The sequence below is a fragment of the Larimichthys crocea genome, chromosome I, assembly GCF_000972845.2.
Source record: "Larimichthys crocea isolate SSNF chromosome I, L_crocea_2.0, whole genome shotgun sequence".
In the NCBI taxonomy this organism is placed as follows: domain Eukaryota; kingdom Metazoa; phylum Chordata; class Actinopteri; family Sciaenidae; genus Larimichthys; species Larimichthys crocea.
In genome coordinates, this window is record NC_040011.1 from 28,858,179 (window position 1) to 28,879,167 (window position 20,989).

A 20,989-nucleotide genomic window follows, 5' to 3' on the forward strand; every position below is an offset into this window, starting at 1 on the left:
TAAAATTCTACTTATTTATATTTCAAATTATTTTAGCTTAATTTTATTTCTTAGTAATTTAAAACTATAGATTGACACCTACACTAAATCTGAAGCTACAGTTCACCAATGAACACTTTATATCCTGTTTATCTAATCCACCCAAATATTACTAATGATACACATAAATATACATACAGTGCTTAAATTGGACTATTTCATGGATGGGGGCAGTGACTTCACTGTGAGGTTGCCAGGCAAACACTGGAGACTCCAGTGCCTCCAGATTCCAAGCTATTCCTTTAAAATTACGCCTTTTTGAATTCAGTAACACTATTAAAGTGGGAAAACATATGCTGGAAAGTAACCATTGGATGAACTCTGAAGCTAATGTCTGACATAAAAGCACAACCTCAAAAGAGCATGAATCAATCATTGAAACAAAAATGGAAATCCTATCCAATGAATTAATAAGCAGCGATTTCACTTGGTTTTGATGTCTTAATTTCTCTCTTCTTCTCTCCATCCCTGCCATCTTTCTTATACACCACAGTATAAAAGAGGATAGAAGATTAGCTATCAATTACGTGCAATTAGAGAGAAAAACAAATATTTACAGAGTAAATGTACAATAATAGTAGATTACTTGCCACTTGTCAGTTGGCAGAAAAACAAATGGGCCAACAACACTAGACACAGGTAGCAGCTCCACAGTTACTGTGCAGACGTCATTTTTGACTTTTTGACACTGCTTACGTTTCTGCATGGTATTTTGTTTCACTTGCTGATTCTATTTTCTGCTGCTGTGCTTGGGTGAACCTGCAGAGGCACGACCTCACAAGGCCCTCTTCACAGCGAAGGCAAAGGCTGAAGGATGAGGCCAGCCGAGAGAAAAGAAGAGACATGATGGCGCTCAAGTGGGAGCATTTAGCCACTTGAAATGTTAGAGACAAATGCTATGGTAAAAACTCAAGCGGCGTGGCAGGCTAAATGGGTTTCTCCCTTTCTCAGTTTCTCCTGTGAATCTCGGAGGACTCTGCGGCAGCAGGCTGCTGAATATCTGAGTCACTCAGTCTATCACAGCTGAAATGTATCCTGATGTTGCAAATGGCTGGGGCACTTGAGTTGCGTGGTTAGATGGAGAAATGTCAGACTACACAGAGGATGAGAAGAGAGGAGATGTTGAAAGGATCAAAGTGAGGGAAAGTGGCGAGAGCGGCACAGGTGTGTTTGCACATGCTTGAATGTGCACGATTATGTATATTAACCATATCCTCCTCATATCAGTGGCCGAAGTGGTAATTTTCAAGTCCCCTATGTAACCATTATCTACTCAGATTTTCACCTGTTCTCTTGTTTCTCTCCTCCTACACAGTGGTCTCCTCTTTCCCTTCATTTAAAGTCTAAAGATTGCAAAATCTGAAGACAGTAAGACCCCAAACTACATTTCAATGTTCATTCAATGGAAGTGTGGGCAGAATATAACATATATTTACAGGATAGTTCAGCTATAACATATAATATATGTGTTCATTTAAATGTGGTTGATATTATGGGAAAACAAATATGACCCATTCTGGTATATGGCGAAGGTCAGATATAATTCTCTATGAGTGATTGAAAAACAATTTCAAGAGTGGTAAAAATCTATAGGACGTGTTATGAGCCTTATGTCCAGGAGTTATGAGCTAAAACATTAAAGGCTGCATAGGCAGCCACATGGTGGTGATGTTGAATCTGAAATATGGCCAAAAAACAAGTGACTTACTCCTGAATACAGCAATATAATTGGAGCTCTATGTAGTGCAAATGTAAAAAGAAAGGCATTGAATAAAAAACACCTTTAGTAAAAATGAAATAGCTTTGGTATAAAGAGAAACAGGACAGCCTGAGAGCAGCCAAACCGTGCTTTTACATTCTTACTGCCTTTTTTTGTTGCAATTTTCACATCGCTTAAACAAAAAACAGACACAGCAAATCTTTTCGAAGGATCCCCTCATGACATAACAGTATGTCCTATTTTTTTTATTACAAGTAGTCTTGATAACTCAGCTCTATCTCCCTATAAATACAAGCATGGAGGACAGCAAAGACTAAAGCTGGACAGAAAATCTAGGTTATGCAACACGGTTCAGATAAAATATTGAACATATGAAAATAAGACTGAGCAGTACTCTAAGTATTGTGCTGCTCCAATGTATTTCTCTTTGTAAATGCAGCATGGTCAGTGTGAATAGTATTTCTTTGTGTTTCTTTTGCGCTTTTGCATAAGCTATGTTTTGCGTATGTGTGTACAGCTTTATAGTGGCTGGGGAATTATTATTATTAGTGAATACTACAAATAAAACTGTGCTCTCCCATATTTGTGCTCATGTTTCAAGTTTCTGTGTCAAATGAACCCGGTTTCAGGTGACTTAAAGTGAGATCATGTAACCACAAGTCTCAATTACAGGATACTAGTGAATGCTAAAATGTTGCATAACAGTGGCACAAGTAGTTAAGCGTCATTGAGTCAGAAAAATGACTCAATGATCCCAGTTATACAGCAATATATTCCTGAAATTAGCAACCAGAACCTCTGGTCAGACCAGACCAAGTGAAGCAAAACCCCTGATTGTGTTAAACAGAGCAAGATTGTGTTTTATAGCTAATAAATGAAATTGAGCTTTTCATCTGCAAGTGGAAGATTTTTTTTAATTTGTTATGTTACTAATCTCATTTAGGAGCTCTCAACTTGACAAAGTTTCACAAGAAAACATGATGAATAAAATGACTGATGCCAGAAGAAACCACTGATCTTTAGTCTTTGAAGTTACCATGCAGGTCATTTTCTCTAATGATATAACAGTAGCCTTCATGTTAGAGGCCTGCAGTTTCAATCATGTGTCACTCAGCTGGGATTTTTGCTTTAAAAGAAATAGTCAGTTAATATAAAATATTATATGAGAAATTACTTCCTTTGTAAATCACCTAAGAAATGCTTCACTTTTTGATGTATTTAAAAACAGGTCAAATACATATTTGATCCCTTTTGGCCAAACCTTGAATAAAACAATCCTGAATAGCCGCTGGCTATTGCTGAAGTCCAATAGCCTTCTAAGTTCTTATAATGAACTCCTACTGATTTATTTTATCTCATTTTTGGTTTAACCAAACCTGTGTGTGTGTGTGTGTGTGTGTGTGTGTGTGTGTGTGTGTATGTGTGTGTCTGTGTGCAAATGACTCACTGATGAAATTTGTCTGGCCGGTGTAGATGGTGTACTGCAGCTCGTAGGAGGTGACGCTGAACTCATCCTCTGATGTCCAGTGAACAGTGATGGTGTCATGGGAGGCGGTGCACAGCTCGTCTCTTATGGATGGCGGGTTGGGAGCTACATGTAGAGGAAACAATGCCCAGAGTGACTCATAATAAAAACAAAAGCTACACATTTAGATTTGCAAAAGAACACCTTTGAATGCTGCAGAGAAGAAATGACAGATTTCATGGTTAAGTGATGTTTACAGCAGCTGCTGGCAGGTATACATTTATAAACCTGGTCATATAAATTGTTCATGTACTCTAGTATATAATGCCACTGTATGAAAAAGTACAGCATGTCCAGACTGACAGATGAGAAAAGTTGCATGTTAGGTTATCTAAAGGGTTTCAGAGAATGTATTTGATGCATTAAGGATCAAATCGCACAGTTTTAAAGTTTTCTCGTGACAAAAACAGTATTTCCTGTAAAAACTGTAGATTTTCACTGTAGACCACACAGACACATACCTGTTAAGTAATCTTTTCACTGTAGACCACACAGACACATACCTGTTAAGTAATCTAGTCCCTCCAAAATCTTCTTCTCTCGGGAAAAGTCCAGGGCAAAGTTGTCAAACGCCTCATTCAGGTTGACGTCAGGGATGAGTACCTGGGAGGAGGCCGTTGCCATGGCAACCCTTTTGGAGCAATCAGGACATGGGAGCAGGGAAAAAGGAAATGTCAGGAGAACGAACGGTAGACACATGAAAGAGCAGAGGAGGGCCTGAGATGCAGGATCAGATGTAGAGAGGGGAGGAGAAAGAAAAGAATGAAAGGTGATGAAAAGGTGGAAAAAAATGTGAGGAGAGAAGTGAATGAAGTGAGGTGACACCAGGTTGAAGAATATAGGAGTTGGTGTAACAAGAAAAAAGATGAGAGAGGGCGAGAGTGGAACGGAAAAGAAAAGCAACCAGCAAGGAAAAGGCCCATCATGAGCACAGACCCGCATTGACACACTGTGGCAGGAGCCAGCACAGTCCTGGCAGGAATACAGAGACACAGACCGATGCAAGTCCTTGAGACCTTTGGGCCTGGGCCATGTGCTGTAAAAAAGCAGCATAAAAGGTGCTAGACTAACTGCATATTTTGCACATATTTTGTATGTGCAAGAGAAAGAGTGAGACAGCTGCCAGCCAGTGGAGGGAGGAAGGGATGAAGGTATGACAGAAGTGCGCAGGTGGATAGGAAACTGCAGAGCCGGCCCTTTAGGTAATAGATGATTTTCAACAGAGGCCTGACATTGATCGCAGGAGCTACATAGCTTTGATATTATGCTGATTTCAGCAGGAGGCAAACACGTTGCAAAGCAGGGATTTTAGATCTTTTCAACAACTATGTATTACCAAACACACTTTCACGAGTGTCAGTGCAACAGGATAACAGAACTGCATATACAAGGACAAGTGAATGCTGTAATTAGATTCATTTAATACACTGTTTGAGTCTGTACATATAATTAATTAAATGAACTGGAACCAGTCTTTTCTGCATCACACACAAAGAACTACTACAGAGCAGTGATGGTGGGATAAAACGATACACAGTACCACAGAGGGCAAACATGCGGAGAGATCCGGGGACATCTTACTATTGATTGTACATTGTACAAGTACATTTAGGTATGTGTGCCCTCCTTTTTTCTTTTTGCACAGCTCTTTGCCCAGTGATGTAGCAAAGTAAAATCTGCATCACTTTTCCACCTCACCCTGTGCGCGCAGATGTGTGTACAGCATGTCTAAGCACTACATTACCCACCTTTCTGCTACATTTCGGGCAGTCTGGAGGAAGCGAGCGTGATCGTTCTCCTTCAGGCTTTGTTCAGCTTGTGTGATGAGGGCACTGGAGCGCTCCAGACACTGGCGACAGTTTGCAATCTGCTGAGCTAACTTGCGCAGTTTCATCACCTAAAACACACACAAACACAGTACATGATTTATATTATTTGGTCTAGAATACATCACTGTTTTGGTGGCTGGACAACAATACCAATTTAATGTTATCTGGACTAGTCAAATATGAACTACCACATTCTTCTCCTATGCACAAATTCTTAGCCATTTTTGATACCACTTCCAGAACTTAAATAAATTTGGTTCTCTAGTGTTATTAATCTATAATTCTTATCTCTTGGTGACTCATCTTCCCTCTAATGAATAAATGTGGAAAAAAAATGCCTCAGAGCTCAGTGCACCTCCAAAAATGTCTCGCGAATATGGAACAACGATTTGGGTATGAGGTATTCATCACTGTGACTGATCCACAAATATGTTCAACAGTGTCAGAAAACATAATTAAGCCTTGCTGCCAAATTGCTCTAAATTATTCAGCATTGGTTGCACCCCCTGAGAAAGGTGACACCAACAAGTTTCCATATGGCAGACTCGATCGATATAGTTGAAGTTTAATTACTGTAAGAGAGCAACATCGTTAAAATGAACATAAAAGCCCTCTGCGGGAATCTTGGATAGATATCGAATACATTGGACACTGATCAAATATTGTCTTGTCAGATCTTCGAATTATGTGAAATTATTTTCACTTGTAGCAACAGTGAGCAGAGGCCATTATCAAAGCTTACATGTGGCCTTGATAAAAGGAGGAAATACAGTCTGCATTAGGACGCCATTCTATACTTAGCTATGCTTAGCCAAAAATCGTAACCCTGCCTTTTTTGTCACCTTGTGCCAGATGGCTGTCACGCACTCAACAATAAATCTCACGATTGCATGGAGAAGCACAGTAATGCAGATACATAGACACAGACAGGAAAACACAGAGACAGGAAGACACCAAGAATGCAGCAGAGAGGACAGAGTTAAGGGGCCAGAGTTGAAGAAAACCCCCCCGGCTTTTTATTCTCACACTGGCCTTATGAACTGGTTGCACAATAGAAGGGCAGAGGCGAACAGCATAATAGTGATCTGATACAATAACAGCTAGGGGCAAGCTCAAGGGCCACATGCTACTCTGTGATACATTTGTATGTGTTTGTCTATTAAAGAGAAAAAATATGGTAAAAATGGACAATGGATGTTTCAGGTGAACCAGCACCATGTCTTGAAAAACCAAGCAAGAACAGGAATGACCCATAAATGCCCATATTAACTGATTTCATCATCTGCATTACAACCGTGATGTACAGGTCGGTCAGATAAGGGTTCAAACTCATTAGACACAAACATGCACATACACACAAGGTTTTGTTGGTTCTTTTGACTGTAACTTGTCAGTGGGTGTACACTAATATAATTTCCGACTGACCATAAGGAAGCCATTCTACACTAATTTGAAATTAAAGTAATCCATTTATCTTCATTATGCCTCATATCCTGATTCCTCAAATTAACTTAGTTTGATGAAAGTCTCTACAGGAAATAACACAGGCTGCTTGTGAGCCTCGAGACTGTCAGCGAAAGGTGAGCTCCAGAGTAAAATACTGGCATAAGCATGGGGTGCATCTCAGCAATGATGATTAAATTAAACACAAGTTAACTTTTAAATGGCAAACAGTAAAGTTCCTTCTTTGCCTGAAAGGAGCATACTTTCAGTCCAGGCTAACGGCTTGAAAATCTAAAGACTAAATAAAACAAAAAAGAAAAGAAGCATTTGAAATGATGAGTACCCGTAAAGAGTTTGTCATCTTTATTTTCAGCAACACATTTTTGTCCATTTTGTCTTTAGACTATGGGAGGAAGCTGGAGTACACAGAAAGTACTCACATTAGGTTTGAACCAGGAACCTTGCTGTGAGGTGACAGTGCAAACCATTACCCATAATTTGAATTATGCAAATAATAATTTATATATATATATATATAAAAAAACACTGAGTGACAATGGGTTAAGAGCTTGCCATCAAAGGCTCTCAAGGAATCAAAACAGTAATTAGTGTGCTCTGGCCTGCTACTGCTGGGAATTGTAACCCCACTTAGAAAACCTCTCTGGGCCGGCGACTTAATGGAGTTTTCAACTGACGCCTTAGTTGTTCTTTCACCAAGTCCACCATAATCTGTTGTCACTATGAATGACATTTGAGAAGGTTGTTGACCGCACAGAGAGGACAAGCGAGACAGGCTTAATGGATGGTAACATATGCCGCAAACAATTTTAGAGATGATTACTCCCTCTCTCTCTTGGAAAAATGGACAGTATGGCACAGTCTGTGTGTGTGTAGGTGTGCGTGTGTGTGTGTGTGTATACGTGCATGTGAGCTTCTTACTTTGTGTAAAGAACCGTCTCATCTAAAACTGAAATATAACTGAAGTCTATTTTGCTTCAGTATTGTAATGCCAACCCACCAGTATCATACACTGTTGCCCATAAAGTTGGAATAAAATATTTTTTACCTCTTCTTATGAAATGATTGTGACAATGTGATTTATTCTTGATAGATAAAACGTATCTTTTCAAAACCTAATTAATCAATGTCTTCCAAACACAGTAAAAAAATTAAACCACAATTAACCTGATGTGTATAAATATGAATAAAGTGTGGACTGTGTCTGAAAACAAAATTTTAACTTCATGGGCAGTTTGTTCTTCAGTGCTTTATGTCATGAAACCATCTGTTCCATTCTGCATTACACTCTTTAAATATTTTATTTTGCAGTTCAGTTTAGAATGGATTACTAAATAACATAACAAATAAAATTATGGAATTATTTTTGTGGATCGAGTGTCAAATGTATATGAAATTGACAAAAACATAGTCAAAGAAATAGTTTGATGTCTGAGAGCTAGATGATACGATACCAATCTGATGTTTGTATAACAGGAGTATCACCAATAACAAGTTATAACTTATTCATACAAAAAACAAAGCTAAGACAAAAAAAAAGACATGAGAGTGGTAACAATCTTCTCATCTAACTCTCAACAAGAAAGCAAAGAAAATGTCAAACTATTCCTTTAAGTAATTTGGGGAAAGATGGTTATTAAATTAAATCAACTCGTAGGAAGCTGAATGTGAACACAAGTCTTGCATGTCAATGCCACATGCTTTGTACACTCAACCATCCACTTTAAGAAGGTTTATCACGCTACTGCTGCCAGTCCTTCTGGGAGACAGAAATCATAACTGTCAAAGCCACAAGAGGTCATTACGTGAGGACAGTCTTACACAGTACCTGCCATGAACTTGTAAGCTCACGGTAAAAATGGCTGTTCTTAGAAATCAGATCATTTATTTTAAACCCCAAACAGATATATGTTGGTAATCCTTAAGGCTCTGGAAGTAAAATAAAAAAAAAAGTGACCAAGAATGATGGAAGACAAGCAGTGTCTCTTGCACACACCTAAACATATGGGGGAATAGAGTATGTTTTGTTTGGGCAGGAGAGATTAGACATGACTGCAGAGTCTCCTTGGAGAGAGACAGAGCTTATTAAGAGGTGAGCGAGAGAAAGAATAGGAGCACCTTTCACAGCCCTGCTCACCATGATCACGCCTGCATAATCCTGTTAGTCTGTTCGAGGCAGAGTCACCTCTGAGCTTCCTACACTGTCCTCAACAGAAACACCTCAACACTAGCTGTTTGGTGAAATTCCTAAAACGACCTGCGTTTACCTGACCTTTAACGGTCTCCTCTCCTCTCAGGCAAACATCCATTTGAACACACCCGTGTACATTATTTGAATTACTCAAGGTGCATTTCATTCATCTTTCTTGAACCGTAAACGGCCTCCAATATTAACGCATCACCTGCAGGCTGACATCAATCAAGGGCTCCTCTGGTGTTGTTTGTGTGTTCTGTGTCTGTTCCTTCCTTCTCCTGCATTTCACTGCTCTAGCTTTTTCTAGACAGCCTTTTACAGACCCAGACTCTCAGGAGGACAAGCCTTGCTTTTTGTCTGCAATCACTGCGGACACACTGTCACGCATACCAACACACACACACAAACATACCTATTTCAGTCCTTGTGCTCAGTGTTTGGAAATCTTTCATCTCTTGACAAAGCTCTTTTGCTGCCTCAGAGGATCTTCCACAAGCACTTAAAATGTCACCTCTGGGAGGGGGAGATTCAGAGTTTGCCTCTGTCCTGAAACCTTAGGCACCCATGGAGATACAGCCACTCATATACACATGGGCCCGCACTCATAGATGTTTAGTTCTGGACTCTTTGATACAGCAGTGAGACGTTCTCAGCAGTCTTTGCTGCCATCTCAGATTCTTTCCACGCACATTCAGGTTGTAGCTGCATACATATGGGAGGGGCTGTTGCTGCTTTCTTTCTCTGTTTTCCCTCTCTTGTCTTTTCCATTTCTCATAAAGCATCCATGTGTGTTTGAGTAAACAAGTGGGCAACTATGGAGGCTGCCTCATAAAAACAAGGAGAGACCTGGGAGATATATTCTGTACATGGCACTGCTGCTGTCATATTCATTCTCTTGTACAAAACCGTTGTTTCTTCACCAGTGGACTGTGACCCGGAGCTGAGATGCTGCATCAAATGGCAGTGAGATGAAACTAAATTCATACACTATGAAGTAAACAATGTAATGTGAATTAAACACGTCATAAAGCTAAAATGGCATTAGTTAATATCATTTATATGACTCAAACATGCAAATTCCAATTGGTTGCTTTCAATGACAAACCCACAGAGAATAATTCTTCACCTCTGCAGCTCTACAGAGCTTTAAGCCACGTTTATCTCATTGCTTTGTTGTTCTGTTCAGAAAAAACCCAATTGAACACTACCTGGCTACCACTAAACGTCAGGCAGACAAGTTGAAAAAAGTATAAAGGGAATACTTCACCTTGGACTCTTTGATTTTCACAGCAATGACCTGTTTTCTCTGGCGGATGATTTCCACTAGTTCATCACACTCCTCCACCAGCTTGGCTTCATGCATGGCTGTGTTCACCTGGAGAGAGAAGCAGATACACATGTGAAATACATTTTGCTCAAATACACAAATAACACTGCATTTTATTTTTTCTGTACATGCCAGTTGTCCCTCCTCTCTGTCTGAAGGGAGCTTTGTAACATTTCTTGATTGGCAGCCTTGATGATTCATATTATCACTCACATCCTAAGCACGTCATTTGTTTTTCCGTCTCATTATGCATTCTGCACACAGGAAAAAGTCTCAAACAAAACATGCTCCTTTACTTAGAATTAACGTCTGATGATCTCAGACAAGTGATTTATAACTTTTTAATTATGTTACTGGAAATATCAGAAATATTTTATGTTACAAAGCTTTCATGGGGGGAAAAAAATAATGCAATGCATACATTAGATATGCTCGACAGTCACCCAGTAAAAAAAAAAAAAAAAGTAGAATAAAGTCAGAATTTCATTTTTCATTCTCTAAAATGTTCTGTTCCTTGCTGCAGGGTAAGTCTATCACATCTCATAAAAATAGGTGCACTGCTGGTGGATTTCAACCACCTCTTGTTCTTGTATGTAACACTCATATCTTATTATACAGAAAAACCTATAATATACTGTACTGAGAAAATGCTGCATAAGAGTCATGGAGTTACACCTTTTCCCAAAACATGGTTATTCCACTCATTATGAACAAGAAATGGGTTGAAGATTGCTGAACTCTTCATTAAAAAAATCTCCCCAAAAGAGCCTGTGTAGACGCTCATTAATTCAACGACAGAATTTGCTTGCACCATGCCAATTTAATAGATTCTGTGATTATTTTAGGACCAAAGTTGCCAAGGCAACTCATCGGTTCACTATCTCAGGCCAACACTAAATGAGCAGCCAACTTCTAACTTGTGTGGGTGGATGGGTGTTACTCAGACATGGAGGGTGATTGCTGAATTGGAACACTGGAACCACTACCAACAAGTCTGCCAGTTGTAACCCACAATTATAATTACACCTACTCCTACAGCTAAGGCAGTTTACTGTTCCAACTTCACTGCTGAGGAGCATCTGATGCGTCAGAATGAGGATTCAATCGGTGACTGATGGTTTACCTCTGGGTTGGCTGTGATTGCGGTTTAACCTGCAGATTTAATGTAAAGGTCTGCAAAGACAAACGTATCAGAAACACCATAACTCCTCTGAATGAGGCAAAAACTTGACTGGCCACTGCACGTTGCACTGACTGAAATTTTATCACTGCTTTGTCTGATCCAAGAGATGTTGCTGTGCATTGATGTAAGGGTGTGAAAAGTTCCCATGTAACATTTAAGAGTTGCCACAAAGTTGGACTCACACAGAACAGTACTGTGAGTGCCACTCACAACTATTTCGTCTCAGTTCCGACTAAATCAAAGAAATTACAGATTTACTTCAGAATGTGCTCAGAAAGAAAACAACCCAGCGCAATGACTGTGGGAAGTTTTCATTTAAACTGGCAGCTTCAGAACAATCGAGAAAAGCCACACTGGAGTGGAGGAATTCCACAAACTCATCAAAAAGAGGCTCCCCATCAAGGAAGGACTGGAAGGCCGCCTAAATTCACAAAGGACACTGCTGTTTTTACTGCTTCACTAGATGCTGTAGTGTTTGCTGTCACAGATACTGGTGAGTGTTTTCTGCAGTGCACTGACAGAAGCAAGAGTATTGCTGAGCTGGCAGTCCCCTCATACTGTAATACACCGGAGACTGCATTGTAAAAGAAAGATGTTTTCACTGCTCTGACTGGGTGTGTTAGTTCATAAGCGATGCAAAGATTTACATTCAATTCGAAGACCAGCATTCACTGCGCCAATGAATTCTTTAAGCACAAACACTGCGTGTTCATTTGAAAAATATTAAGAAAGAGCGAACAAGTTTTCTGTAAAATGACTAAGAAGATGTCTGATTTCAGTTCTACTCTGACTCTCTCCTCTCATTGATTGTCCTCTTGGGTATTTAAATACTTTTACCACCTGTAGATTTTGTCCCTATACCTTTTTTACTACTTTAAAACAATTACAGTGCATTCTCATCCTGACTTCAGTATGAAACTTTAAATCAACAGAAGTTCATCTCCTTTCGAATCACTCCCCATCTCTAGATTTCTACAGGCTTCCTGTCATCCTCCAGACTATCAAACTACTTACCCCAACAACCAAATTCCACTGATCACTCTACAAAGCTCATTACAACATGCAGATCCACTTAAGCCTCATTATTCACACTCACACACACAGACACACAATCATTTCTGCAAAGAGCCATCTTATGACTACAGGTTAGTAATTATGGAAGATAAATGCAGCCGCCCAGGATTACTGTGAATTACAACTACCTGGCAGCTCAGAGTTACAGAAAACAATCTTCATCTCCATCCTCCATCCTTCTTTCACCTCACCGAAAACCTCCTCCATCTACTCCTCTGCCACATTATTATCCAGTCCCTGCTACACAAACAGTCACCTGCTGAGCATCTTCCTATTCATCAGACTCATCTGCAGGTGCGCTGAAATCACAGTGCCAACTCCATGTTAAAGAGATAGGTCTATTATTGGAGCTACAGAACGATTTGTCCCAGTGTCACAAACTTTCCAGCTGCTCCTGCTGTCAACAAGATTGTGAAAACCTTTCTGCGATGGACTGATGGAAAAAAGCTACAAGCCGTCTTTATGCTAATTTAAAAAAAATATCTAATGGCTGATAATATTTCTGATTACAATTTTTCAAAAACTAATTTGGATTATATTATAGCTAGCTGACATTTTATTGTGACCCATTCTGTGCCTTCCGCTTATTATCTCAGCAGGCCAAATACTAAATAAATAAATATATATATATATATCACAGCTATTTTCCAATCAGCAGGCATAATTACACTCTATTAGGTAAGAAGATGAAAGACAGACATATTTAGCAACTGCATGGTATTGAATAAGCCTATCTAGACCATCACGATGAAACTGTCATCCATAGTGCAACCTGACAGCAGAACCATTAAATCAAAAAGAGTTGTCCGTTACAAACCTACATCCACCTCGGGTTCTCTTATTGGAGGGTTACATTAAGCAAATATGCTCCCATACATCATCAGGTTGAGTTCAGCTCCTGCATTATGTCAAGATTAAAGTTATGGCCCATATTTTTATAGTGTGGAAATGGGCACTGCATTACTTACATGGCAAAATTAAATAGAAATGAGCTAAGCAGTTTTTTAGGTTTCAAATGACTGACAGTCACCACTTACCACCTACTCTGTGCTGTTTTAGCAAATAATGACAGGACTGATGTGCGTTGCCAAGCAGAGTACCAGTCATTCAGGTGTTGTCAATCACACTGAGGTGAGCTCGACTCAAAATGAAGAGGAAAACCTTTGCTTAAATTCCCCTGAAATTGTGATTTAACACTTCAATCATTATGTTATGGTTTTAAGAACATCTGTTGACTCTAGATAAATAAACTGAATTGTGTGCGTGTGAATTTCAATGATGTCGCAATGCTCATTCAGTCTTGATAACACTATGTAACCTATCACAGCTGCAACACCATAATAATTTAATTTATTTTCTTATACTGTATTAACAGTATTGTTCACGACTTTATTTTAAAAATCAATCAAACAGATCAATCATGGCAGGTGTATAAAACGATTCACAAGATGTCTTCACAGACTCTTGACTTAAATGAACCAAGAAAATAAGCCTTGGATTTGAATAATTTATTCAGTGTATGCATTTTAAAGGTCAAAGGAAATTTTGGAATTAGTAGAAACAGAATACATGTGTAATACTTTAATACAGTGTACATTTTCTAAAGTAGAGGAGATTATGGGTGATACGATGGTATGATAAGATTATGGGTGAAAATGAAGAATTTAGGAGGTTAATTAGATTCTACGTAAGCATCAGACAAGATCACACAAGATGAGTAGTGTTTTGTCTTGTCTGGGTATTTCTGGGTCTGTTGAATAGATAATTATTATAAAAGGCAAACTCCAAACTATATTCCTGCTGGGGATGATAGATATTTCAAAATTAGCTGCTAGTGATGACATGACCATAGAGACTTGTATGCTGTTAAAATACTGTGAATGAATCTGAGCAAACTGTAATGATAACGACAATGAATACACATTATAACACATTTCAATGCACTGAACCTTACATCATTTTTTATTTAGACGTGATTTTTCATACATTTTTCATAGTGTTCTATCTATCAATATTGCAAACATACAGTACTGCCCTGCCCCGCAGCACACCCACCAACTTCAGGATGTGAACATCTGGGGATCAACATGCAGACAATTGAACAATGCACGACTCCCAATATGACCTATTTCAACAAAAGTGGCTCCCATTCAAACTTTGTGATGACCTTTGCGCGATGCGACCTAGTTCAAAACAGCTGTTAACCTCTTGTCGACACCAAAATTCTCACATCTTGAAACAATTCTATGCTCATTCCACTCGCATCATCCTCTTCTGCCTCCTATCCCACTTTACTTTCCTCTTCTTACTACTCTACCACAATCTTACTGGTCCCTGTTCGGTCTGCTTTCACTGACCACTTCAATTTTTCTCTCCCAGCTCCCACCACACAATCCACCTTCCTCTTTCTCTCACGATATGATCCTCTCAAACAGATGCAAAGATTCAGTCCGACAGCTTCATCTCTGATGCTGTCCACAGATTCTGGGATAGTTCCCAGAGATTTATGACACCCGAGTGGCACCTAGCTCTTAAACAGGGAAGACTGGCTTTATGGATGCAATAGAGTAAAAGAAAATGCAACTGCAAGACATATATCATGAATGTTATGTCCGGAAATGGTGATAATTGGAAATGCCTAACTGGCGATGAATTTAAAGACTGGCTTTTAAAGCTGAACAAGAGTTCGTTTAAACTTTTATATGCAAAGCTGATTTATATAAAAAAAACATGAATCACTTGTTCAATTCATGGATATTGTCAGATAATGTAGGGGTGGCAATACCAATCTCTTGTCGGCTGGCCCCCCACTTTCCTGTACAGTCCAGACTGAAATATCTCAACTATTAGCTGGATCGCCATGAAAATTTGTACAGATATTCATGGTGCCCAGAGGAGACATCCTGATGTGCCATCATGAAGTCAAAGTATTCACTTATCCTGTAAAAGATCTCAACATCTACTGGATACATTGGCAGAAAATCTTGTACAGAGATTCATAGATCCCAGAAGATTCATTCTAAAGGCTATCGTGAGCCACAATTTAATTTGTTCAATACTTTGGTTAATGACGAAATACCTGTTTATTTATTTATTTATTTTTATACCTGTATTTGTGAGCTTATGAAAGAATGAGCTTATTTTTTCTATAATGAATTAATCGAAATGAATGCGTTCATTTGACAGCCCTAGTAAAAACTTTACACTATACAGCAACTGTGTGAAGCCACTAATTTTATTTAGTCTTATGGCATTATCCTGCTGTATTAATATCCTCACCTTTGCCTGAAAGTGGAGCCAGTGGGCTTTAGAGACAAACAGACTGTTCGATCTCACTGATGCTCCTGTGGAATGAGATCTGATACAAAGGATTAGGGCAGCATTGTAGCCATCTCCACACAGCTATTTGATATTCTACACACAGTGGGATCAGCTTCAGTGTACATGAATTTAGACAGGTCTTTGCAAATAACTAAGATCTCATTGTTTAATCAGTAGACATACATGTCTGAAGATTTAAACCCACTAGACTTGTGTCTGATGTGATTATTTCCTTTTTCCATCAGTCCTAATACACACACACTCACAATAGTGAGGTAATTTAGTGTTCTCCCACCTGGCAACACTATTCCAGCGGTTGGAAAAACAGGCTGCTGCTTTGCCTGCTTCCACAAACAATGCTTACTCCACATTAGCTGTGTCTAGATGATGTGTTCCCTACTGTGAGTACAGTCTGAGAGCTAGGCGACCTACGATTTATTAGGGAGTGCCCTCATTAAACGCCGGCAACGAACATGCCTCATCACAACAGAATCTCAACAGAATTTCAGGAGGATTAGCTGAATCACCGCCTGAGTGAGCACAAATAAAGAGAGTAATAGTGAGATAAAACGGGACAGAATAGGATAGAAAGAGGAAAGTCTGACAAACTGTCTAGTTGCAAGATGACTTCAGATGAGAGTGATGTTAAATGCAAAATCAAGAACTTTACAACACTGACAAAGTTCCAAGTCTCAAGTGCACAAGCCTTTAGGGACATAGAGTATTATGTATGGAAGAGAAGTATCTCTGGGATTCACATGAAAATCTGTACAAGTTGTAACAAGAAATATCAGCGTGCATCCTTTGAGATGTCCATTTTAACAAGGGAGGGGAAAAACTACCAAATGGTGGCTGCCATGAATTTAGGACATATTATTAAACGTTACAAAACACAGCAGGGTTTTGCTAGTAAAGTGCCAACGCATTTTAAAAAAAAAATATGGGCAATGAGGCAACACATGCAAATTAACACAGATTTCCTGTGAGAGAGACAGAAACAGAGATTTTTCAAACAGTGATGTGCAATAGGTATCAAAGGTCACACCAAGTCTGCACAAATTAACATATTTTAGTATTTGAAAGGTCCAGTGTGTAGGATTTAGTGGCACCTAGAGGTTCAACATGGCTGACTCCATGAAAGAGGACCTGCTCTCACTATAGATATAAAGGGCTCATAGTACAACGAAAACACAGCAATTCTTATTTCCAGGTGATTATATAATAATGGAAACATACTAAGAAATATTATATTCCATCCCTGCCAATAAATACTCCTAAATCTTACACAGCTTTAAAACAGCTTTACATATTGACACAAACAATATGCAAGTTAACTGTATCATTTCAGCCTTTATTTGGCTTTACTTTGGCTCTGCACTTTCAGTTGCCATTATATCAGCATCTGTTCAATATCAGGCAGTTTGTTTTTGGGAAATCCTCGTTGCCAAACAGCCTCACCGAGTGTCTCTTCTCTGCTGCCTATTAATATCCTGCCAGCTACCTGGCATTCAATGAATAACAGTGATGTGTGTTAGCTCCACAGCCATGATTGCAAATGCTTAAGTATCAGGCAATTTTCTTATCGTTCTCAAGAATTATTCTAATGTCATTAAGCAGAGCAGCAGATTTAACAACCATCCACCAAATATTGTGATAAGAAGAGAGGACTCTTAAAAAGGAAAACATCCTACACACCATCAAGTCATCGCATCTTTTCTAAGACTGAAGACAAGATAACTCCCTAAAGAGAACCCCACGAGAACGGGGGCTGCATCTCTGCTGTGTGTGCTGACACACTGAAAGCTGATTCACACTGTGTTTGATCATATCTTTGGCACCAATACACTATGATGCAAGGAGAGGAATCCAGGTCATGCTCAAAACCCATCAGAGGTTTTTTACTTTGCACTAACTTCTCTCACTCCACCAAACCTCTTTCATTTTTAAACTTTCTGTCTATGTTGTATTGCATTATTCCTAAGTGTCTTCTTCTGCACAGTGCTTGTGTATCTGTTTTGGTCAAAATATCATTGGTTGTCACGTTTACACTCACATCCTCTTTTCCTCTTTTTTCTGCTTGCCCTCTCAACTCTGCTCTTTCCCTTCCCCCTTCTTTGCTGCTTGCCTCCTTTTCTGATTTCCATCTTTCTCCATCTTCCCCTCCTCATTTGTCCTCATCGCCCTCCTCTCAGTGCACGTTACTCACATGAAAACGTTACGCTCTCCCAACAATAATTAAACTAGCCTTTTGACACTGACATCACACAGGAGGATAGCTCTGAATGGATACAAACAGGGCAGGAAAACATAGTTTATTTTAATAATTTGCCTAAGAGTCAATGGAGCATGTTTCCCCTCCATGCTATTGCTCCTCATTTCTTTTTGATGAATAAGTCATGAGATTCTGCTGTTGTTGTTTGGAGGTGGCACAACATCGGCATGCAGACAAAAGAAGACATTTTTTTTCTGTCTGTACACCGCTGATGAACAGTTTGTCTACACTTAATGAATCACGCAGCCATCATTTAATTTTGATTGGCTGAGCAGCTGCAGGAGTTGTGTGTTGTGGACCTCAGAGTGAATTTGAGAAAATGGAGTCAGGCCCTGCTAATAAGTAGTGAACAGCAAAACAGAGTGATGGTGCACCAAAGTGCATTTGTCCTCTGTGGCCATTAATGTCAAATCTCATCGAGAAATGATGGTGTTTATTAAGAATGAGTGCATCAAGACAAATTATAAAAATGTGTGCGTGTGTTTGTGCATGTCAACGATGCAGCGCAGGCAGCACTATGCATTAGTACTCTCTGGCTGGATTCAAACATTACCTCCATTAAATCACAGCATGAGCCCAAATGGAAGAGGTCAGCAGTGATGAGACTGGCTGAGCTGTAATCTGCAGACAGGATAGGATTCACGCTAGGACACCGGAGTGCAAACACTCCTCCAAGGTTGTCACTAAATCAAACCAGGTGAGCTGTGAAAAATTACCGGCTTGTGACAAGTCAAATAAAGTTTCCTCTTGCATGATATATGGCGTTTGACACGTAATCTTATCTGCTTTGACATGGGAGCATATATTTCTTGTATGGGTGGCACTAGTGGGAATTAAACTGTTGTTGTGTTGTTGCAACAGTAATTCATCCTAAAACATATATCCAACACAGTGAAAAGCATGAAGACAAAAGATAACTTCATAAAAAGCTACAGTTGAGACAATGAGCTGCTAGAGAAAGCCAGCCCCCCCCACCCCCCAAAGTGAAGTGGTCATTCCAATGTTTGAAGTTTTCCGAATTACATAACTGACCCCATTGAACAGTTTGAGGGTGGATGGTTGCTGAGAGCTACTCCAGCTCATCCTTTGTTCTTGAGTCATTGTTTGAGTCAGATTGTTTGGAGAGCTACCGCTGGCAAAATACAAGAGGTCACTAAAACCTTAACTGGTATCTTTTTTTTTAATGGTCAAGGTGTTGCTTTCCATCAGTTACTGGATCAAATGATTGATAACATGATGATTCTGCACGAATAGATTTTTAGTTTTAGACACTAGATATAAAATATAATGTTAAGACTAATCAATATTTGATACAGCATGTGAGGGCAATTGAAAGACCTAAGTCCTGATCCAGGAGGAGTGGTAGCCATTAAAAGAAAAAAAGGATTATGGTCCAATTTCTTTCACTGTACTTCTTCAATCAGATGTGTTTCAGTGTGAGAGACAGAGTGTTAGGAGCTTTAGAGCAGTCGCCAATTGCTAAGGCAGTTAGCGGTATACACTCAATAATAGTGACAGACTTGGGTGTTAATGTGTCTCTCAGGGAGAGAGAGAGAGATAGAGACTCATGTATCCTAACCCTCAAAACTTGTTCATAGGATTGGAAATAAAAAGTGAGACCAAGGCTTCTCATGAGATTGTGTCTGAAGATTGATGCGTTGATGGTGCTCGATGAGAGACAGCTAATATCCAGGATAGCTTTAATGATGTGGCAGTGGAACTAAGTTGTGTTGAGTAACCACCTGGGGCTCTACTTGTGTGCCAATTTTTACCCAGCTGAAGTTTCCCTCATTAAGAATCTGTATGAGTTCCAAGCCTGTCATCCTGTATCTGACCCTGTCCCCTGACTATAATGATGATTGCTAACAAACAAGGCAACCTCCATATGTAAATAAATGGAGAATTCAACATAACTGTATAACTTTCAGGCCTTCACCTAACAGCATACAAACATAGATACATGTTGCATACCTCAACCTGTTGGCAGATCTGGATCAGTTTGGCCATTTGGTTCTCCAGTTCACTATTCCTCTTCACAAGGTTGGTCAGATTGTTTTCCAGGGTTTGCTGTTGGAAGGGAGAAGGAGGAAGGACCAGACCAAAGGGCAGAGGAGGAAGAACAGGAACAAGGAAACAAGACCAAACATTAGCATATATAGCTGTCTTATTATTAATAATAATCTCTTAACATCACATCACAAAATATAAAGTAAAAGCACTTGTACTGTATATTACTTCTACTACTATTGTTCAGCTACAACACAAGGAAAATATTGGATGTGTGATACTCAATAAGTGGTCACCATTAGGATATGATTTACACACTGTATTACGTTTGCCTTCTCCCTTTCCATATCAATGATATATAATCCACCACGGCCTGAGTTGCTTTATAGCAACTGAAATTCATGCAAAACAGTTTCTTCACAAATGTATAACTGCAGTTGTCAGGTAAACAGTCCTTTAACATGATTTAGTAAATAGGTCCAAATGGCATCAAAAGTCCTGGTACCACAGTGATCATGAAACAATGAACTAAAAATGTGCTAATATGTTTTTTAGGAAAGCATGTTGAATCACAGAATCACACTTTGAGAGTTTACAATGTTTCACACTTTAAAACGTGACATAATGTATGAATTCAGCTAAAATCAGAAAAAAAGACGGAAAAAAGTCTTACTGAGTCTTACTTAACAGCTACAAACAAACATTGTGTGTTTATACAGTGAATCAGCGTTATTTCCTAATGCATTGTCTCTAATATGAGAATTTAACTGCCTGACCTTATCATGCATCAACCATATGATGCCTGAAAATTTTAACTGATCAACCTCCACTGGCTATATTAATGATCAAAGACTCAATTACTATCCAGTAACTGTGACTGTTTGTCAAACGCAAAACAAAAGACACGCACGTACACGCCCCCATAAATAAACTCACTCAAACACATATACAGTACAAAAGATGAAAATGGAAACAAGCAGATAGCGAGCCAGAAATAGAACTGCCGTTCAAAGGAAGCAAATCAGCGATGGCGGCGG

The 20,989-nt window shown here is 39.2% G+C and overlaps 1 protein-coding gene across 4 annotated transcripts in view; it reads right to left on the reverse strand.

The window, feature by feature from the left end:
* Positions 1-20,989, reverse strand: part of mid2 (midline 2) — a 135,479-nt gene that overhangs the window by 21,224 nt on the left and 93,266 nt on the right. For all 4 annotated transcript variants that reach the window (XM_027281912.1, XM_027281909.1, XM_027281913.1 and 1 more), the window contains 5 exons: positions 19,917-20,012; positions 10,036-10,143; positions 5,033-5,181; positions 3,788-3,915; positions 3,207-3,350 (listed from right to left, as the gene is read on the reverse strand). In XM_027281912.1, the coding sequence (XP_027137713.1) occupies positions 3,207-3,350; positions 3,788-3,915; positions 5,033-5,181; positions 10,036-10,143; positions 19,917-20,012 (625 nt within the window). The remainder of the gene's footprint in view (positions 1-3,206; positions 3,351-3,787; positions 3,916-5,032; positions 5,182-10,035; positions 10,144-19,916; positions 20,013-20,989) is intronic.